A 17,618-nucleotide genomic window follows, 5' to 3' on the forward strand; every position below is an offset into this window, starting at 1 on the left:
TAATTACCAGTTATATTATTACTTACCACACAAATACTCAAAACATTATCACTATTACACAGGGCCGGAACTAGATGGAGGGGCACGGAAAGGGTAACTGCCCCGGGCGCAGGGCCGTTAACTACGCTGGGGCAACAGGGGGTACTGCCCGGAGCCCCGAGACAAATGGAGTGCCTGACAGAAAATATTTACACTTATTTTGTAATTTTCTTTCCTTTTTATGGGCGCCCCCTCAAGAAAATGTCTGCCCCGAGAAAGTACGTTACGGCCCTGCCCGGGCGGCACAATTTAGGGATGGCTGTTTTAGGTAAGAACAAAGAGCAGTGTTATAAAATTATGGAATTTTAAAGTGGTGGGTGGCAAAATATCTAGTCACGGCCCTGCTTTTACTGGCGATTATGAATAATACCCTAGTGTAATTGATGAATTTGATAAATATGAAAAAAATTTTTCAAACGAGTCTAGTATGTGGGATGAATATAGTCGAACCCCGATATAATGATAGCAAATCTTACGATCGTACTCGATATAATGATGCAATACGTGTATGCGTTGGCGTACGCAAAGGGGGTAACCCCCCCCCCCAAGCCAAGATTATAGTGTTATTTTTCAGGAAAAAAACGTAAACTTCCCCCTCTTCAGAAAGGAAAAAAATTGAACCCCCCCCCCCCCACTCCGAGAAAATTCTGCGTACGCCTGTGCGTGTATGAATTATCATGTATAGTAAGTATATCGTATAATACGATTTATCATGCTTCACCACCGACACGATGCTTGGGTACTATGCGTAATAGCAGGTAAAAGTGAATAATTTAGGGAAATTGATCAAACTCACCAAAATGCTCCGCGGTTATGTATAATAACCGGATTTATCAAATTTACCCCGTAGCGTGTCAATTCCTTCGATTTTTATGAATTTTTTACGGGCCACCCTGCACACAATGTACTGACTGTTTGTAACTCATTCACACATCTATGCAACTGGTTTTTACTCACCCATGTTCCAGAGGCCTTCCATCAGGCATGGTGTGCGGAGGCATCGGATGGTGTCCAGGGGGCATGAGTCCTGGCGGCCCCCCAGGGTGGTGATGGTGGTGATGCGGTTGAGGAGGCGGCAGAGCGTGGTGCGCAGCGGGCATCGGGGGTCCACCGTGGGGGGCCGTTGGTGGCTGTTGCTGATGGCTGTGATGGAGAGGAGGTCCCGGATGATGGTTTGGATGCTGCGGAGGCTGAGGTGGATGATGAGGACCTTTCCAGCTGGCTTCGTCCAGGTTGTTACCTCTTTCGCTCGAGACCAGGGCAAGGTGACAGGCAGGTGCTGCCCTACGTCGGCGCCCCTTCTTTTGTCACGCCGCTGGTGACGGCACCGTCATAGACGCTGCGGTGGACGGAGTTTCTATGGTGGTGATGGTGGCGAACTGTTCGTTATACGGTGTCATGGGCTCCCTGTTTCGACAACAACCCGCTCTTCCTCCTTGCATGCGGGGGCGCCAGGCCACGCGCTACCCGGGTACCAACCACTTCATAACTCGCTCTCCAGGGATCGGTCAAGAACTTTCCGCGACTACCTCCAGCTCCGATTCACCTGCAAGACAAGAAAACGAGAAGCGTTTTACACACCAAGTCAATCAAAAACTTAATAAATAATAGATAAAAATATAGACCCGTACGGAGCTCACGTTATTCGAGCTCCCCTTCCAATATTTCATGCGTACACAATGCAACGCTCTTCCCCTCTTTTTGAATACGCTCTCGAGTACCGTGTATACGGGGCTACTACTACTACTACCAAAGCCTCCTAGAAGTACCTCTGTCTAGGCGGCTTTGCTACTACTGTACCGTGCATACACCTCTGGGGAATTTTCAAACGAATTGGCGCATGCCGGAACGCGTGTTCTGAATGTATGTGCGAGTCCCTAACGTATTTATGTTGCCAGAGTTGCACTCGTTTCTTATTCTAGTGATGCCATCTTATAGATTATAGGATGACAACTGCAAACTTTAGTCACTCACCCTTCCCTCTCTGTGTTGGCTCGCCCATTCACACAAGAACTTAGCGGTAAGGCAGAATGGGACCAGCGGGTTCGGGACGCCCCTCGAAATGCGGGAGAATAGCTGATGCGGGTGATTCTCACATGATTGACTTAAATTCCAATTATTTGTATTTCAGTGTTTCTGAAAAGTCGCCATTCTGTTTTCAATTTTTTCATCAATAGATTTTAAAAATTTGCTGGAACAAATTTTCATTTTTTAAGGAAATGTCCTTTTCCTCTGACTGTCCCTAGAACGATTTTTCAAATTTTAAAATGAATGATAACTTTCCATCTTAAAACATTTTTTTTTATTCAAAAATATATATATTTTAGGACCAGTGTACTTTTATATTTCATCTTTTATAATTTTAAATATTTTTTTATCAATAGGTTTATAGCAAGGGTTCTTAACCTATGGGTCACGACCAAAACTAGGATAGCAAAGTCTTCCGAGATGGGTCGTTCAAATCCACTAACACCCAGGGACTTCTATGCTATGGGTCACGAAACAAACTTTATTCGCGGGAGCGGGGAGGGGGGGGGGCTTTCGAGACGGGTCGTACGACTAATAGATTTGATTCTCAAAGGCTTCCGAGATAGGTCAAACAAATACACTTACAGCCAGGGGCTCCTTGAGCTACGACCCACGCTTGATTCGTAGGGGTCTTCTAAGAAGGGTCATATGAATCTATTTACAGCCAGGGATTCTTTAGCTATGGGTCACGATCCAAACTTTATTCGCAGAGTCTTTCGAGCAGGGTCGTATGAATCCACTTACAGTCCTGTTACAAATTTTCACTTACTTCAAAGTCCCATGGGTCGCGAAGCTGATCTTTTTGTTGATTTTGGGTAGCGGCGGAAAAAGGTTAAGAACTCCTTGTTTTTTAACTAAATGAAAATTTTCCCCAGCTCCCCCCCCCCCCACATTCGTGACACATAAAACATTGGTTCAAGTCCTACAACATCAGCTGCCATCGCTGTGGTGGTCGAGTGGTCATAGTGACAGACTCGCATCGCGAGGACCGGGTTCTGAACCCCACTGCCGCCACAGTGTTGGTCGACTGAAGTTAGTTTTCTGTCGTTCCCAACTTCGAGGAGCGAATGCGAGCCGACCTCTTCGTAAAAAAATCTCGCCATAGAGAGCAGGAAAACCGAAACATGCACCTACGCCTACATTCCGGTCGAAACTTTAGGCGTAAAAGACGCATGCCGGAACCTAGCCGCCCCCCCCCCCCCACATGGCCCCGCAAGCCGCCAGTAGACCACTGTAAGTCCAGACATGATCCACGCTCTGTCCCAAGAGGGATGTAAGCGTTTTACCCCGAGGGGTTGGACCACGCTGGGGCCAGTAGACCACTGAACCCGGTCTAGCTCAACCCGAGCATCGGTTGCATTTATTTAACATAATCTCGGGTACAGTCGCGTGATCCATATTGGAGCCTAGTTACTAGTGGTTAATATTAGTTAACCACTAGTTACTTAAGTGGTTAACTAGACGCATGTACAACCATAATAACGCCTATATAGTAAATTAAAACTAAAATCTAACGTATATACAGATTCGTCTTCTTCTTGCAAAAGTCTCGCCACAGACAGCAAAAGGCCTACAACGGCACAAATATTCAATTATTGCACTTCATTCACAATTTAAAATATAGATGGCAACACTAAAAATTCACACACAACACTATATACGCACTGAGACTGTTAGGAACAATACACACACTTCATCGAAAGAAAGAAGAAAGTTTTCCCCTATCAAATTGAAAATATTAAGATCCCTAGGCTTTGTTGGGCTCAGGCCAAATATTTCATGGGCCTCTGTGCGTATAGTGAATATAGTTTTATACGTACAGCAAATTCACAAGAGTGGGAACCACCTAATATACAGTCGACGCTTGATATAACGACCACCTTTGTCCCATCGAAAACGGACGCTATATTGGGAGGGTCGTTACATCGAAAATAAAACGTATATGATAATCGCTCTATGAAAACATTTGGGACTTATTCTACCAGTCATTTTAATGGAATGGTCACTATAACGTGGGGTTCGTTATAACGAGCGTCGACTATCATCATTTCGTGCAGCGTTACCAATACCAATACCATACGTGGTGAGTTCAGGGTGCCAATTATCGCTGCAGTAGCGATACATACCTACCCCCCCCCCCCGTTATTTATCAACGCCGTCTGCTAGCGTTTATTGCATGAAGCCATGTATAACGATTCGTGCAGCGTTAAAATGTTAACAGAATGTGAGGAATTTTTCGATCCTATCTAGCATGCAACAACTCCTTCAGACAAATACAGATGGCAGCACTAGCTCGTTCCAGTGGACCGATTCAACAAAGATTTTCTTCCACAATTTTATTTATGGTGAGCATGTGCTGCACAGGCAGGAAATGCCATTATTACGCACTTGGCCTGTTCAAATGAGTGTGTTAAAATGTATAAAAACAATAGAAAAAATATAGAAAAATATTACTTTTTTTTTCTTTTCCCTAGAGCAGTGTTTTTCAATCTTTATTTTATCAGGAGGCCACGCCCGGATCTTGAATCCTGCGAACCCAGCGCCGTCTTAACGCATGGGCCCGCCCGGGAGCTTCAAGAGAAGAGGGGCCTCAGAAAAATCACTTGGCCCAGGGGCCCACGCAGGGCCGGATTAACCATATTAAGGCCCTAAGCACAGGAGTGATTTCGTCGCCCCTCCCTCCCACTTCCCCCCCCCCCCTTTACTTTTAACCTCAACGCATGGTTACAATTTTCAAGAAAAAGTATGTAAATTGGTAAGGTGAAGGAGGGGGGATTTTTAAAGAAAAATCATTTCACGCGAGGCTTATGACCCCACGGCTCAAAAACGTCGTATGACGGGGAGGCCTCAGGACAATTTGGTTAAAGTTTTGGAGAGAGTAAGTATGCAAATTGATAGGCAGGTATTTAAAGCTAGGTCGGGGTGGGAGGCGCCTCAGAAAAATTTGTTTTACCCGAGATCCTATGATGCTGTTGAGACGGCTCTGGGCTTATTTTATTGTAATAGAGCAAATTTCAATCCAAAAACTGAGTATTGTCACGAGTTCTTGTTCGCCATTAACTTAGTTTCTCTGCTTTTGAGCCAGCCTCAGGGCCGTAACTAGAAACTAAAATTTATCCCGTTACTTAATGAAATCTGTATCCATTTTGGTGCCTCCTCCCCATAATTTTTAACGAAAACAGAGGAAACTCAGCATCTTTCCTGATCCAGTGCCTGGGCACCAGACCTCCCCCATCCCCTACCCTATCTTAGTTGCAGGCCTGGTCAACCTTTCGATAAAGATTTTCAATTGCACAATCAAGTGCTCTCAAAATTTTAGGATTTTCCACCGGATGGTTGATGCTTGGAAAAAAATTTAAATTAAAATAAAAAAAGTACTATTCTTTCTCTCGATCATTTTTTTGTGGTGCCCCTTTTCTCTTGATGCCCTAAGCACGTGCTTATTTTGCTTAATGGCTAATTCGGCCCTGGGCCCCGTGACGCTCTTAAGACGGCCCTATGCGAACTACGCGGTAACAGAAGTCGCCAACTGAAGCGGGGCGCGTTCTTTTCTCATCAAAACTCAGTCGATCCCACCTATAACCTTCCCACTTACAACGTTTTCCCGCTTAGTACGACTAATTTTCGTGATGACCTCAACTCTATCAATTCTCATTGAGATTTCCCGTTTAAAGCCTTTTCCCCGCTTACAACGTTTTTCCTTGACAGTTTCTTGGATAACGTTATAAGCGGGATCCACGCTGAATTATTCGCTTAAGCTTGAAAAATGCCCAGAACCGGCCCTGCTTGCGGCACACTTTAACATACAGGTGAACTTCCGCGGCACACTTCTAAATTTACACAACCAAAATGAATCGGGGGGGAGCCGAATGGAAACTTACTTATACCTCTCAGTTGTCACACAGGTTCTTGTTAAAAAAAACCTACCATTTCTCTAGTTTCCCCCACCCCATATACTTTTAAGGCAAAATCAACTTTGTATTAACCGATATTTCACTGTATCCGATTATTTTATAAGTGGGCACAACTTACCAAAATAATCAATGATTTTATAAATTATTCAGAAATTGATTTCTCGGATAACAGAAAATGAAAAAAAAAGTGGCCAAAATTTATACGTGTAAAATTAGAAAATGATAATTAAAGGTAAAGATAGAAGATGACGCTGTAAAGCGAAACAAACTTAAAAATTTTCCGCCACAATAAAATGAAATAAAAGTGTATTAATCGATATTTGACTGCATCTCTAATTTCTCTACGATTGCGCCTTGTTATAATAAATTTCATCAAAATGTTAACTTCAACAAAAAAATTTATCCTAAACAAAGAGGTAAAAATATTCCTATAAGTATACATCAATTCAAAAATTAATGTTTTAATTCAACGGCAGAGGACACTAGTAAAAAAAAAATTATTTTATGTTGCACACGCATTAACATATTTTCGATCGCTCTTCCGATTTCTTAACCAAACTGCACATAACTTTTGCATATGATATGATTATTGATCATTTTAGATTAGTTTCGAAATCGCCCACCCCCCTCTCCTCCCCTCCCCAATTCATCACCTACAATGACGAAAATCAGACTGAGGGCAATCAACCTGTTTGAAAGTTTGAAAATAGGCAAAAACGCATTTATGGCATTTTGATGGCAATCGTCCGAACCTCTTAATTCGTAGTAAGGGCGTTCTGGCGATTTTTAAACATAAAAATTCTTTTGAAGTTCCTACAATGCCAAAAATATCAAAGTACTGCAGAATAAGACCTCTAAAATTCACGAATAAACATAAAAGAATATTGAGCCGCTGTGGTGGTCGAGTGGTTATAGTGCCGGACTCGTGATGCGAGGATCCGGGTTCGAACCCCACAGTGGTGGTCGGCTGAAGTTGGTTTTCTGTGGTTCCCAACTTCAAGGCGCAAATGTGAGCCGATCTCCCCGTTAAAAAGTCTCGCCACAGAGAGCAACAGTCCTACAACGATAAATCATTCAACCATAACACTTCACTCATAGTTAGTAAAACTGGGGGCAGATGACAGCACTACACATAACAAGCATTACACAGAAACAAACTTTACGTCAGGTTGCACTACACGTACACGCACATTCCCGCATCCGCATGTACCGATTCGTTAGGGGGTTCCACGGGGGGGAGAGGGGGTTGCATGTGTGGTGTAGCAGTAGTAGGTAGGGGCTCGGGGATCCAGGATGTTCTTAAGTCAGCCACCTCGTTGGGCAATTTGCCTGTTGTGGCGTTGTATTTGTATTTGAAATAGACATTTACGACAGGAAAAAGTTTGAAGAAAATAGGCAAAAAACGCATTTATGGCATATTGCCTGAACTTCCGAGCTCTATACTCATAGCATATTATACAATTCTTCAAACTTGTCATAACCTAAGTCGTAAGTTATGCTCAAAACTGTTGATGCAAGTGCGAATTTTTTTGAAATATCATTCTACATATCAAATAGAAAACACTGCAATTAGGCAAATACATGTGATTCATAACCTTAACAATATATGGCAAAATATCATTTAAAATTTTGTAATGATGCAATAGATAGATTTTTCTAAATCATGTTTGAAATCCAAGTAAAATGTTAAAAATAGCAATCTTTGTAAAACGTGTTAAAAGTTTTTACCCAGTTCTGTTTCGGAATCACAAGGAATGGAGCTTTCATAAAAAATAAAAATCGATATTTTCTTCAAAAATGACGTTTTAAACGTAGTCGGATACAGGGCCGGAACTGGGGGGGGGGCGCAAAAATTTAAGGGGCGGCAGTTTTAAGTGGGAACAACGAATACCGTCATAGAATTATCGAATTTGAAGTTGTGAGGGCGGCAAAAATCCTAGTTACGACCGTGGTCGGATATCTTAATGAATTAATTATTAATGTACAGGGTCATAGCAAATAGGGAATATGGCGTTTTACTGGCAAACCGTTCATCCCGAGGCATACTTCCAATTAGAAAAAGTATCAAAATAACATGTAATACTCAGATATGTCATTCATGTTTCAAGGGGTTGCATAGTTATTAAAATAAGAAAATTAACTTTCTATACAGTCCCTGTGTGCCATAAAACCCAGTACGAAAGTCGTTGTCCTGTCTCTCCTGATGCCAACATCAAAAAAAATAAAATTCCACGTTTCTAAGTGCAATGTTCGCAGAGATATTTGAATTCGAAAATAGGAATAAAGGTGGGAAAGAAGCGTTGTCCGTTATTATTTGTTGGTCTTTCCCAACTTTCCTCCGATTTTTTTAATTCAAAAATATCTCAGCGAATATTGCACTTAGAAACGTGGATTTTTTTTTTCTTTTTGCTCACATCAAGAGAGACAGGACAACAACTTTCTAATTGGGTTTTTAGGGCACAGGGTGTCCATATAAAAACTTATTATTATTATTTTTAATAACTGTGCAAAACCCCTTGCAGCATGAATGACGCAGCTGAAATTCCTGACTTCGCACATTCATATTTCGCAAGAATGACTTTAATATCTGTCACCGTTTTCTTGCTGCCCCATTTTGAAATCGTCAGCCGATTCTGGGACACCCTCTACTACAGTGTTTCTCAACCGCCGGGCCGCGGCCCAGTACCGGGCTCTGACACTAGTCACAGTGGGCCGTGAGTGATTTGCAGTAGCATTTTTCCAATTCATTTCTCGTTAGTTGTGTGCATTACCGTGCCTTTCACTTACACAAAAGAGGTCTACGGGCCGCAGGGCTTAAGTTCTAAAGTCTTAAGGACGATGCAGGGCCGCAACTAGATACTTTGTCATCCGGGGCAAGCCGGCATTATGTCGCCCCTTGTAATGTAGAAGAAGCAGTTAAAGGGTGAATTCGGTGTGCCCCCTTCTGGTTCGGCACCCAGGGCACCAGACCCGCCTGCTCTCCTCAGTTGCGGCCCTGGGACGATGTATGGAAAAATTCAAAAAATATAGAAACACAGTTACGGTAACTAATACAGCATTAATGACACGCGCAAGAAAAATATTTTTTTCGAAATTGACAAAAAAATACGCAATACGAAAATTGCTGAAAAGGAATGAAATATTCATATGCACAAATCAATTGACGAGCAAAGAAATAAATTGCCAAATGTCGAAAACACGCCACAAAGCTGTCGTACAATATCTTCTTTTTTTTTTTGCGAAGTCAAATCTGAGACGTGCATACCCTGTAAGTTTTCTTCCAAGTATCCCAGCTATGATCGGTTTTTATTTTTAACTAGGGTATAATACCCGGCGATGCCCGGATTTTCTTAATATATACTGGGAGAGTTAAAAAAAACGTGACAAACCACTGTAGAGTAAACCAATAATAAACACATTGTTTGGGAACCAAGGCAACCAAAGTAAACATTCCAAAAAAATGTATGTTGATGCCAACCATTGTTGCTCGAGAGTTTTTCGGGCATTCGCCTAGCTCTGACGAACTTTTAAAGTAGACTATCGTTCAAGTCGGGTCCTGTTTCGTACACAGTTGAATCCCGTTATAGCGAAAAATCTCATTTTAATGAACACTTTTCTAAAAAACCTGGAATTCCTTTGTAACGAAATTTCGTTATAACGAAGTGATTTAACAGTAGTTCTTAACCTTTTTTTTACTTCTCGCACCCCCAATGCAATGAGATTCATCTTCTCGTGCCCCCCCCCGGATAATGCGTTTTTATCTGTTAAAAAATTCAATTTTTGTCTGTAATTAATTACATTAATTAATTTCTATAAATTATTTTAATAGTTATTTAAAATTATTTTAATAGTTATTTAATGCCCTTTTTCGGCTAATATTTAATTTTGACTGTATTCTTTTTAATTAATTCTAAAACGAAATTTAAAAAAAAGTAACTATTTTTTAACAACTGGAAAAACAGGTTAATTGCATTTTTTGTTCAAGAGGGGTTCTCAAACCTTTTCCACCCGCGGCACCCCGGTTCCCTATTCAATGCTTACCCGCGAGCTCCACCGGTTCCTTCAGAGCTGTTTAGCAAAGAATATTTTCGAAAAACCTTTGTGAGGGTGGCCGCTCGGCGGCGCCCCTGATAAAGGTTGGAGAGAGCGCACAGTTTGAGAACCCCCTGGAATAGTTAGTGCTTCACTTTTTTGATTCCAGCCGCAACGGCTATAAATTAATGTTTCTTTGACACTTGAATACATTTTTTGACGTTTTTCCCGAGTCACGTTCACGGAAGTATCAAATCTAAGCAGCGCATGCTAATAACACGAGGTACCAGTGTAAACAAACCGCGAAAAATAGTTTAGGTAAAATAATGGTATTTTTTTGTCAACGTACTATCACTAATCCAAAAAGAAACATTTACAACGCAAATTTCGCGTGACATATTTCTGAAAGTGGAAGCCAAGAGATGAGATTTCGAAATATTGGTAGGATTCGAATTGGAAAATTCAAAATTTCTATCTCATCATTTCAATTTTTCTAAATAATCAGTCAACATGTCATAAATATTTTCCCCCATCTCGCGCCCCCAAAAATGCTCTCCCCGCACTCCTCCCCGGTTAAGAATCACTGAATTTAAAAAAATGTTTCAAATAATGTCGCCTATCATCTTAAAATGCCATTCAAATGAAAAAAACTGACAAAAAAGTCACAAAATTTTGTTATAACTTTATAAACTTTTTATAAGTACACCCTGTTCCAAAAACCCAATTAGAAAGTTGTTACCCTGTTTTCCTGAGTCCAACAAAAAAAAAATTAACTGTTTCCAACTGCAATATTCGCTGAGATATTTGAATTCAAAAACAACTGAGAAAAGTTGGTAAAGAACACCATAGACTAACAGACAAGGATTCTTTCCGCCCTCACATATATGCTGTTCCTTCACACCTTTTTCTCCGATTTTTGAATTAAAATATCTCAGCAAATATTGCACTTAGAAACATGGAATTTTTTTTAAGGCACGGAAGAGAAAGGGCAACAACATCCTAATTGGAAATTAGAGGACAGGGGAACCGTATAAAAAATTTTGTGCGATTTTTAGATTTTATTTTGTGACACACTGTGCATTCACGCTCGAAACTAGTACAAAGTGATTTCTGAACGCATTCTGAGTAGGGATGGGAATCGATTAAAAATTTTAACTGGTTAATCAAAAACTTTCAATCGAATATTTTTTGTGACCATATAATATTAATAAAGTCTATTAAAAAATATTTTATTCGTTTCATTTATCTATTCCAGGCGTGGCCAACTTCTTTCTGTTCGTGGGCTAACATAATGGTCAGCTATAGCGTCGCGGGCCGCATCAGTGGTGCAACTTCGGTTTATAAGCCGCTCCACACAGTATTATTAGTTAGTTATTTAGTTAATAATTTCGTCACTAGAAATAAGAAATTTGTAAGCAGTTTGTTATATAATCAAGAGATCTGCTGTTGGAACCGATAACTTCAAATAATGATCACAAATTTAATTTTTTCACAGTACTTTTACCTTGTCGCGGGCCACACAAAATCACTTCACGGGCCAGCTGTTGGCCACCCCTGATCTATTCGGTAGATGGAAACAAATATATAGGAATAAGTTGAGAGAGAGAAATTAAGGCTGTCCGCTTCAAGCAGTTCAATAATATGCTGAACATATTTTTTGTCAAAACCTGTAATTTTTCTTCACTTGGATCTTGTCGTTTTTGTTTTTTTAAAATTCGATTATTTTTGGTTGTTATTCCCTGATTTCCAAACTACACCTGTCCCTCCATTTACGCGGTATTTTTTTTTACGACTCTTTCCATATACTGTATATTCGCGGTAAATTATAACTATTTTTACGCGTATTTTTTATGCGCTGTACCTTCTGTGCGCGATATCAATTTACCCGATCTGAATTCACGCAGCCAGCGTTTTCTACGAACTGGTTATGATTCAGCGATGATTTTCTTTTGTACTGACAGATTCTATTTACACGATTTTTATTCGCGTAAAAGAATCCGCGTGGAACGGATACTCCGCGTAAAAGGAGGGACGGTTGTACTTTCCATTACACTGTGTGTATGTTGCTTGTTTTTCTAGAAACTCCTCTCGAATGGAGGAGAGATGAGCTGATGCTTCCAAGAATACGAAAAACTACTGTTCATAGCGGAGGCAATAAATTTTTTGGTCGTTTTCTAAAACTCCCATCAAAAACTCAATTTGAAACTGAAATCATCAATTTTCGTTGAATCTAAAATTTGATCAAAATATTGATCCAAACATTTTTTAAATATGGTCATTTATCAAAAATGTTCTGTACAGAACATGATTTATGGCACATCACTAATCGGTTTTTTTTAAATCGTATTAATTCACAAACTTTTAATAAAATTTAAAAATTTTAATAGAATTTTAATCGAATTGATCGAGTCGATTAACTCAACTGAAATTTTTAACTGCGATTAAAAATTTATCGATTAACCGATCCGATTAATCGGACCAGCCCTAATTTTGAGCTTTTTTTTTTAATTAGAGCCATATCTCTACGACGAACGGTTAATTAGATAAAAGCCGAATTAAGACTTAAGACACTGTATTCCTTGGCTTATTATTTGCATTTTTTTTTAATTTTTGAGAGGTTTGAATGAAAATAAATATAAAGTTATAAAAAAAATACTATTATTTAAAATACAGTAAATGATAATAATAAATACATTATTATTTTAAATACAGTAGCTATACAGAAGAAGAACAAGCCTTCTTCAACAGTTCAACAAATTAATTCTCTAAAACAGAAATTACGGGGTCATTTTCGGTATGTTGTGTACTCTTCTGTTGATTTTCAGAAACTTAACTTCGTTATAACGGATTTTTCATTTCGTAATATCGGAATTCGCAATACATTGTTCCTATGTAAACTTATTCAATGATTAGAAAAGCTTTCATTACAACGAGATTTTTGCTATAACGGCATTCGTTAAAACGGGATTTGGCTGTAATATACTTGAACGGTTATATGCCTTTGTCGCGCACCCTCACTCCCAAGTCAAAACTTTTAAAGGACACTACAAATACAAATACAACGCCACAACAGACAAAATGCCCAACGAGGTGGCTGATAAAAAGATGCCCATAAAACCATACCTCGCTCTTACAAAAAATTCAAAAAAAAAAAAAAAAAACCGTTCAAATATTTATTAGCATAGGCATATTTAAAGGATGGGCTGGGTGTGGGAGGCTATGGTTCAGATGGGCGGTGAATTCGAGGAATGGATGTGTGGCCAAGAAAATTTAAATAAGAACGAGAAGTAAGTGTGTGGTAAAACCCAATAAATTCACTTATACCTTTCATTCTGAATGCTGATATTGTAGAGCAGTGGTTCTCAATCGGTGCTCCGCGACTTCTCGAGAAAAATAAACAAAAAATAAATTTGGAAAAAAATAATTATAAATATTTTTAAACAATAAAAATAAATTAGAAAGTTTGATGAATAAAAAATAGGCCTCCGCCACTGAAATTATAGACAAGAAAGTCAAAAAAAAAAAAAAATGATTGAAAATCGCTGTACTGTACAGCATTGTTTCTCAACCGCGATTCCGCCGCCGGGTACAGGGTCGTGAGCGACTCGATATTTCATTTTTCCTCGTTTATCTTGCAATAAATCGTGTGCGGTGTTGTCCGAAAAAATGATTTTCTGAAAATAACTTCACTCCTCTCCAAACTTTTAAGGGCAGTTTGGTAAAAGGGGGGGGGAGGTATTTTTCAAAAGAAAAAAATATATATATAACTCTAGAGAGTTGCCTAAAACTTGAAGGAGTATTTTCACTTCTCAACAAAATTTGGAGGAGTAAAATTGACTTTTGATGAGTGAATCAGGCATCTACATGCGTATTGGCGAACGCTGGTCGTGTGTACGACCGGGCCTTCCACTCACAAAAAGAAAAAAGAAATCAACCGGACCCGCGGTCTTCCAAAGCTTGAGAATCACTGTTATAGAGAATCGCAAAACTGTTTCCTTAAAATGTATAAACTAATATATGCTTAGGGTGCTATAGCTAGGCTGGATATTTGTTTCTCTGTATGGTGGTTTTTGGTCGACGAGGAGGACGACAAAATTTTTTTTCTTTCCAGCGAAAACATCCACACGTACCGCGAAATATTTTACGCCATTTTACATGTTGCGACATCTTACTACTGTGCTCGTAATCCAACGTAAAATTTTCCGATAACCGTCACGATTTAATTTGCCAGAAATTTCGCAATCGAGACTTACACAACCTGCAGCAGACACGGCAAATACCAGAATTTCAGAAAAGTAAAAAAAAAAAAACATTCCACACATCACGTACTTCCTACAACAGCAAACAGCTTTTCATTGTTGCTAAATTGTTCAGGGTCAAAAGCATCGTCTGCTATTTGAAAGAATTCTCGTTGATTCAGTACGTATCATAAGGCGGTGGGAAAAATTTTAAGGACAACCGAAAAATTGTCATAACTCGAAAACTTGTGGATGTAACAAATATAGTTATTTGGCCGAATACCTATTTTGTAAGAACACACTCTCTCTCATCACAATCTATCTATATATATAAAATTAATTTTCTGTGTGTGTGGTGTGTGTGTTCTCTATACAAATCTACAATTTTAGATCTATCGTCGCCAAATTTTGCATGTATACCAAATGGGAACCAACTTGAACGATAGGCTACTTTAAACGTTTGTCAGAGATGGGTAAATGCTCGAAATGGCCGAAAAACTGTCGGGCAACAATGGTTTCTCGGCCTCAACAGTCACTTTCGGGATGTTTAGTTTGCTTATCTCGGTTCCTTAGCAAAGCGTTTCAGATAAGCATATGCAATTTCTTTAATGCTGCCAGTATATATGTACAGTCGAATACCGTTATAGCGAAAATCTCGTTTTAACGAACACTTTTCTAATCCCCCAAATAAGTTTACATAGGAACAATGCTAGGTAACCTGGAATTCTTTTATAACGAAATTTCGTTTTAATGAAGTGATTCCTCCGGTCTCTTGGCGTTCGTTATAACGGGTTTCGAATGTATAATAGTTTATGTGCCTTTATAATAGTTTTTGTCACTTTTTCAATCCTCCCAGGAGCTGAAGAAAACCCGTGCAGAGCCGGGTATTATAGCTAGTTATAAATAAAAATGGTGTGTTTTTAATTGAAATTAAAATTACACATAAAATTCACACAAAATTTCAAATATTTTCTGCTTCCTAGATGAAAATATAACCATTTCCATAATTAATTCATTGTGCTGAATACGAATATACAGGTAACAAAGAAAAGGCTGAATTGGCTATGGTTTTTTTGGTAATGTGTAAGCACATTATTGAAAAAAAAATGTATATATGTAAAATATTACACTGCCCAACAAAAAAAATTATTTTTTTCATGTTCTTAAGGGAATAGGGTATGTTGGAGCCGCTGATTCTGAATCTGTCATTGGTTTTTGTCAGATTGGCTGAAGTTTTTGAGATGAATTAAAAATCAAATTCTCTCCAATGGTAATACATAAGTAGCATAAAGATCACATTGAAACTGTGCATTATAAACAAATATAGTAAATGATTGCAAAGATATTTCAGTGATTTTTTAGGATGATTTGGGGACGCTAATTCCGAATCTAGCATTGGTTTTGCCGAAGTGGCTCTAGTTTTTGAATTAATGCATACTCTCAACACAATGCGATTTATATTACTATTTTCCCTTTATCTCAAAAACTAGAGTCAATTTGACAAAACCAATGCCAGATTCGGAATCAGCGCCCCAAAATCATCCTAAAATAATTGAAATATCTTTCCAATCATTTACTATATTTGTTTATAGTGCACAATTCCAATTTGGTTCGTATGCTGCTTATGGTATTACCATTGAAATTTAATTTTCACTTTCACAAATCTAAAAAACTAGAGCCAAATTGCAATTTTTACTGTCATATTCTTGTTCAGCACCCTCGAATTAGTAATATTCGGCTACTTTGGTTTCTGAAGCTGTTTTGGCTGTAGACCAGTGTGGGGATTTTTCAAACGATTGATATTGAATTTTAACTGTGCAATTGCTTACAGTAAAACCTCTGACACCCCTCAGATGCAGTCACCCCTCTTTTTCGACCCAATATTAATTTCCCCTCGTATAATAAAAGTATGCATTTCAAACCCCTGATTTACGGACGAATTTTTTTGTCCCCCCGGTGACCGCAAAAGAGAGGTTTTACTGTATTTTACTTGCAAAATCATTTTTTTTCAACACTTGTTACAATTTTACATCCAATTAAGGAAATGTCAACCGTTATTTACTCCAACTAGCATAAACGCTAATGCGTCATAAAAAAAATTTACGACTTATTTTCTTATTTTTCCCTCTTTAGATGTTCTTTGCCCCTTTTGCCTATTTCTATAGCTCAATGCGTATCTCGTCTATGTACATTCTTCAGTTAGTGTACTTGCGTATATAATTCATGCCCACACTTCCATCTTATTGCAGTAGGATTCTGTTTTCAGTTTCATGTTTTCCTTATCCTAGTAATCCACCCTGACAACCTCTTTAACAGAACGGAATATACACCACACTCAATAAAATGCAATTAGTAAATTTTTCCTTTATAGGAAAATGCCAATTAATATAATTTTTTTTAGAATTAGTTTGTTATGCTTAGATTTACACAGATATCCGATTACAGCCGAACATCTAAGCATTATTCGTCCGAGCCGAATACCGAATGGCAGCCGAATATTCGTCCCACCACGAACATTTTCCACTGAAAATCTTCTTCTGAAAGTGTGAAGATGCCAAAGATAACATGCTTATTGGGTATTGAAAAGGCTAAATACTTGCTCTTGGAGAAAATGTGATACCTGATGATGAAATTTCGAGAAGAATCAAAAGATTGGAGACTGTTGGTGGTTACAGTTTCATAAATGAGTCCAAGAATTATGGACTGACAGCTTACACAAGAAGGCTTCTTTTTCTCTTACCCCTTTCATAAAAAAAAAAAACCCGATTATTCACTAATGTGATAAAAAAATTCGAATGGCTGGGTACGCAAAACCGAAGTACAACTTGCTCGTATAAAACATCACAGAGAAAAGCGATGTGAATTGGCCAAACAGCTCTTGTATCTTTCGGTTCCAATTCCAAGTATGTTTCCTTTGATGAGAAGCAATTTAGATGGACTCGATGTTTTTAAATACAGTAAAACTTCTCTTTTGCGGTCAACGGCGGGGCAAAAAAAATTCGTCCGTAAAAGATAGGTGACCATTAATCAGGGGTTTGAAATGCATACTTTTATTATACGAGAGGAGATTATTATTTGGCCGTAATAGAGGGGTGTCCGTTAAGAGCAGGGTTGAGAAAAAAGTGGGTTTTTTTCAGGTTCATGATATAATGGAGCATGAGGAAAGAAAGTTATATATACTGTAGCGTACATAAATAATAGACCTAGCATATATGGCAATTATATTTATTTCCTCTAACTATAATCTAAATTGCATTAATACAGAGATGTATTAATGCATTTATCTTTAGATAGAGTATGACAATGCAGTAACACCAAGAAAGCTTACTGTTCGCGAGTAAGTACAGTTTCAAGGTGCAGTTTTGGT

General features: G+C 38.8%; 1 protein-coding gene across 4 annotated transcripts in view; it reads right to left on the minus strand.

Moving 5' to 3' along the window:
• Positions 1 to 17,618, minus strand: part of LOC149077566 (LIM domain-binding protein 2-like) — a 143,800-nt gene that overhangs the window by 65,352 nt on the left and 60,830 nt on the right. For all 4 annotated transcript variants that reach the window (XM_089245128.1, XM_089245125.1, XM_089245127.1 and 1 more), the window contains exon 2: positions 997 to 1,585. In XM_089245128.1, coding sequence (XP_089101254.1) covers positions 997 to 1,139 — 143 coding nt within the window. In that variant the 5' untranslated portion in view covers positions 1,140 to 1,585. The remainder of the gene's footprint in view (positions 1 to 996; positions 1,586 to 17,618) is intronic.

This window comes from Pholcus phalangioides, unplaced genomic scaffold, assembly GCF_987345545.1.
Source record: "Pholcus phalangioides strain wild (caught in Gottingen) unplaced genomic scaffold, Ppha-v1.0 ptg000015l_1, whole genome shotgun sequence".
Taxonomy (NCBI): domain Eukaryota; kingdom Metazoa; phylum Arthropoda; class Arachnida; order Araneae; family Pholcidae; genus Pholcus; species Pholcus phalangioides.